Here is a 4,201-nt window from a genome sequence, read left to right on the forward strand (position 1 = left end):
GGACTCCATATTCCTGTCCAATCCAAAGACAAACTGAGCTGTCGTCGCCGGTATCTGATGGTCTCCTCAGTGAGTACTGCACCAAACGTCACAACAAGAATTATTTCAGCCACCAGAGGGCAGCCGTGCAAACTAACTCTCCCCTTCAACTCATCATAACACATTGTTGTGCTTGTTATGTGTAAAGTTTGTGCAGAATAAAAATGTATGTGAATTGTTGGACAGGTGAAATGTATTAATACCCCAGGTGTCAAAAGCCAGCCATTTTTTATTTGTGAGTTAATACTGTATTTTCATAAACAGGAAAAAAGTAAAAATTTTCATACGGAAAAAAGGTTTTCCTTTCAACATGGGTAACCATTAAATTACCCAGTGTTAAAATCACTGTCTACTTCTAAAGTGTATTTCTTCACCGTTGTGGCGTTCTCAATCATGTTGTCGACAATTTGTGACTGAGATCATTCTCATAACTCTCTGTCTGAAAGGTGAATATGGATGAATGACTCATGATGCCAACCTCTCACAAACTGACCTGCATGTACACTTGGTTTGGTGGCCATTATTACATTGCTTAAATCAGACAAGCCTCTGGAAAAGAGTCAGGTTTATCTGCAGGTGAACAGCATGAACTGAAGACACAGCAGAGTATTACTGTACCAGAGAGACACAGCGACAAAAAAGTCTACTTTGCTGAACCAAACCTCAGCAGTCACACAGGCACCATGATACCACAGAATGAGCGATGAGACATAGATTTAGCTAATACTCAAACACCAGATTGATACATGATTATACGGTAGTCGATATGCCAGTCAGAGAACATTAATCCATATCTACAGATATCTGTCCCATCATTAATCATGGTCCTACACCAAACTGTGCATACAACATGTGTGCATGTGCAGATATGACACCACCTGTGTGACACTACAGAATGGCTCTGATTTACACACAACTATCAAACATCGCCAACATTGTGTTTTCCTGCTAAGGTCAATACAGGATCATATAACACTCACAATATATAGACAGTAGAAAACAAATGGTCTTTTGATAACTAGAATTCCTCCTCAATAACATCCTCTTCAATATTTTATGAAGCTGTAAGGTTGTACCACAAAGGGACTGTATTAGGGGTATCTACTTAGAGTCTTTTGAAATATAACGGTCAAAAATGAGCTTTTCATGCATTCCAAAAGTGTTTGTCATCTAAAATGATGGCACAATCTCCATTTCAGTCTCTCGAGGGCACTTATACCCAAGACTTTCTGCTATTTGTTTATCTGACATCTGACAAGATGTCTCCTCCTACTCTTTCTGTTGAATCCTAATTAGCCATCCCAAACGGGGAGAGTTCACGCCCAAATCAAGAGTGTGGATATATAGCCCATGGGGCACAGGCACTGCATACGAGAAAGACAACAACTGTGAAACATGAACATGTTAACTGTGTTTGTCCTAATAGCAATATCTGTTGTAGGTAAGAACCACTCATTTTTATTTCTTTATTTTCTTAAATTGTAGACCATTTTCGAGCTAATCTGATTGATTTTGTCTTTGTCTGCAGATTCTAGTGGTCAGACTCTGACTGAATCTGAGCCTGTAGTTCTTAAACCCGGAGACCCTCACAAACTGACCTGCACGTACTCTGGCTTTAGCAGTGATCCTTGGATGGCTTGGATCAGACAAGGTCCAGGAAAAGCACTGGAGTGGCTGGCTCTAATTCATCCCACCACAAGTAGTGATACATACTACGCTCAGTCCATTCAGGGAAGGTTCACAATTTCAAGAGACAACAGCAAGAAGCAGAGTTACCTACAGATGAACAGCCTGAAAACCGAAGACTCTGCTGTGTACTACTGTGCTCGATAGCCACAGTGAGAGTTAAAGCTTAAGTGCAGCACAAGAACACATGCCATGTTTATGGATCAGGGGACAAAGTGTAACTGCAGTTCAGATAGGACCAAAAAACACAACCTTTCCTTGTAAAAAAAAACAAAAACTCAATCATAAATGTTGTCATAATTATTTTTTCACCTTAGTATTTATTTATTCATAAATTATTTATTTATTTACCCACCAATCTTTTGTCTACTGTGACGATACACTTCAGCCTTTCATAAAAAAAACTCATCATAACTATTGCATTGAAACATGCCACATCCAGACATCAAACATCACAATAGCTGACTTTCAATGGCACAATAGTGTGACATTAATGTGACATTGCTTACTGAGCCCAAGTAGACAAAATTAGCGTCTTTATCCCTTTCATGCCACTTGCATCCCTTTGTCTGAGTGTTTCAGCGGTGCCGTTAAAATAAGCTGTGGTGCTCGTGGAGTGGTGGACTGACGAAAAGAAAATATATCTGCAGTTCAGTACATTACTGGTAACAACAACAAGGCTGACTGCAGTCAGTTTTTATTGCACGAACAACTCACAGCAACACACACGTGTTATACTGTACTGTACAGTTACAGCCAAAAATCAGACCCCTATTGCCTTCATCAACATGTTGAGACATTATAACGCCCCAGATCCCCTTGTGATGACATCATCGTTTGAGTTCTGCATAGTCATAATCATCACAGTTTGAATTTGCAACTCAGATTCTGGTTATTTTTCCCCTCTGCCATTGGATGGATCTTGTCTGATCCCATTCCCTGTGTATAAAGCCCTGATGAAACAGTCCACATAAAGGAGCAGCGTCCTCTTCCTCTGCCTCAGTTGAGCTGTAACAGCTTGACACCAGCACACATTATGGTTCCCACCAGTGTCTTACTGTTGCTGACAGCTGCATCCTGTGAGTCTCTCTGGAGGCTAGACTAGCAAAAACAATACAGCCATCAGTCTACCATTACATTACATTATCTTTATGTAATGAATGCATGCAACTAATAACTTGATTGTTTTTTGTTTATTTGTTTGTTTAGATGTTCAGTCGGATGTTGAGCTCACTCAGCCCAGCTCCATAGTAATTAAGCCTGGGGACCCTCTCACCATCCCCTGTAAGGTGTCTGGATACTCTCTTACTGAATGCTGTAGCTATGCGACGGCATGGGTTCGACACCCTGCAGGGAAAACACTGGAGTGGATAACACAAATATGGGAGGATGGAGATATTAACAAGGCAGATTCCCTGAAGAGCAAGTTCAGCATCTCTAAAGATCCCTCCAGCAGCACAGTGACTCTGAGAGGGCAGAACCTGCAGACTGAAGACTCAGCTGTCTATTACTGTGCCAGGCGACCACTGTGATACCAACCAGTAGAGGACCTGTGCAAAAACTTTACTGACACAATATAAACAATAAAAAATGCTTGAGTAGAATTAATGTTTAAGCACAGTATAGACAATTACTCAGCATATTACATATGTGTGAAATAACATTAAAATAAAGTGAAATAAATATTCAGAAAATGTGAAATGGGTGGGCTCCATGTACCTATCCAAACCAAGCCCGAACTGTGCTGACATCACTAGTCCCTCTTGCCCCCTCTTGGCCAATCAACGCTGCAGTACTTATTTCAGCTGGTAGAGGGCAGCCTATGAAAACTCTCGTTCACCTTTTTAACTCCTCATCAGAACACACTGCTGTGAAGTCTGAGCTACTGCGTAACACTCTACTGTCAAACTGTCAGTGACGGCTGTGTGAAAAACAAATGTTGCTCTCTGAAATAGAGAAGGTGTCACTACCACTGGTGAGCTATTGCAGGCTATCAGCCTTCTTCAACCACCGGAGTACAGCCTGCAAGAAGGGAAAAGTGTTCTTCAACCACCGGAGTACAGCCTGCAAGAAGGGAAAAGTGTGAATTATTAAAATGGTCATCCTTGTATTGTCCTTCTTCAAACTAGAGAAGGTTTAATTAGGCACGAGTTTCTACAACAAAGACAATGAATGAATCTTTTTTCAGACAATAGATGATAGATATTAACTTATATCAACTACTACCGTTTCATTTTAATATATTTTAACAGCTAGTAAGAGCAACGGAATTCACATATCAGTTGAAATGTTTGTAAGCTCAGCCAAGAGAATGGATTAAAGCAAAATAAAATGCAGGCCATTTAATCAAATAAATCAAAATAGTGACTTCTAACCAGTGAAAAGGCCAATGCTTGAGAATAAGAAACTTTGTGAGATCAACGACATCTAAATGTGGAGAGCCTCTATTCCCCTTTATGAAAGTCAAGAGGGCTGT

General features: G+C 40.4%; 2 gene segments (V, D, J or C); both read left to right on the plus strand.

The window, feature by feature from the left end:
- The first annotated feature begins 1,389 nt into the window (after positions 1-1,389).
- LOC105896887 lies at positions 1,390-1,969 on the plus strand. The segment is given in 2 exon segments: positions 1,390-1,480; positions 1,568-1,969. Coding segments are annotated over 2 exon segments (351 nt in total).
- A 690-nt stretch (positions 1,970-2,659) lies between these two features.
- On the plus strand, positions 2,660-3,267 carry LOC122132583. The segment is given in 2 exon segments: positions 2,660-2,804; positions 2,935-3,267. Coding segments are annotated over 2 exon segments (366 nt in total).
- Positions 3,268-4,201: the final 934 nt, after the last annotated feature.

This window comes from Clupea harengus, unplaced genomic scaffold (assembly GCF_900700415.2).
Source record: "Clupea harengus unplaced genomic scaffold, Ch_v2.0.2, whole genome shotgun sequence".
Classification (NCBI taxonomy): domain Eukaryota; kingdom Metazoa; phylum Chordata; class Actinopteri; order Clupeiformes; family Clupeidae; genus Clupea; species Clupea harengus.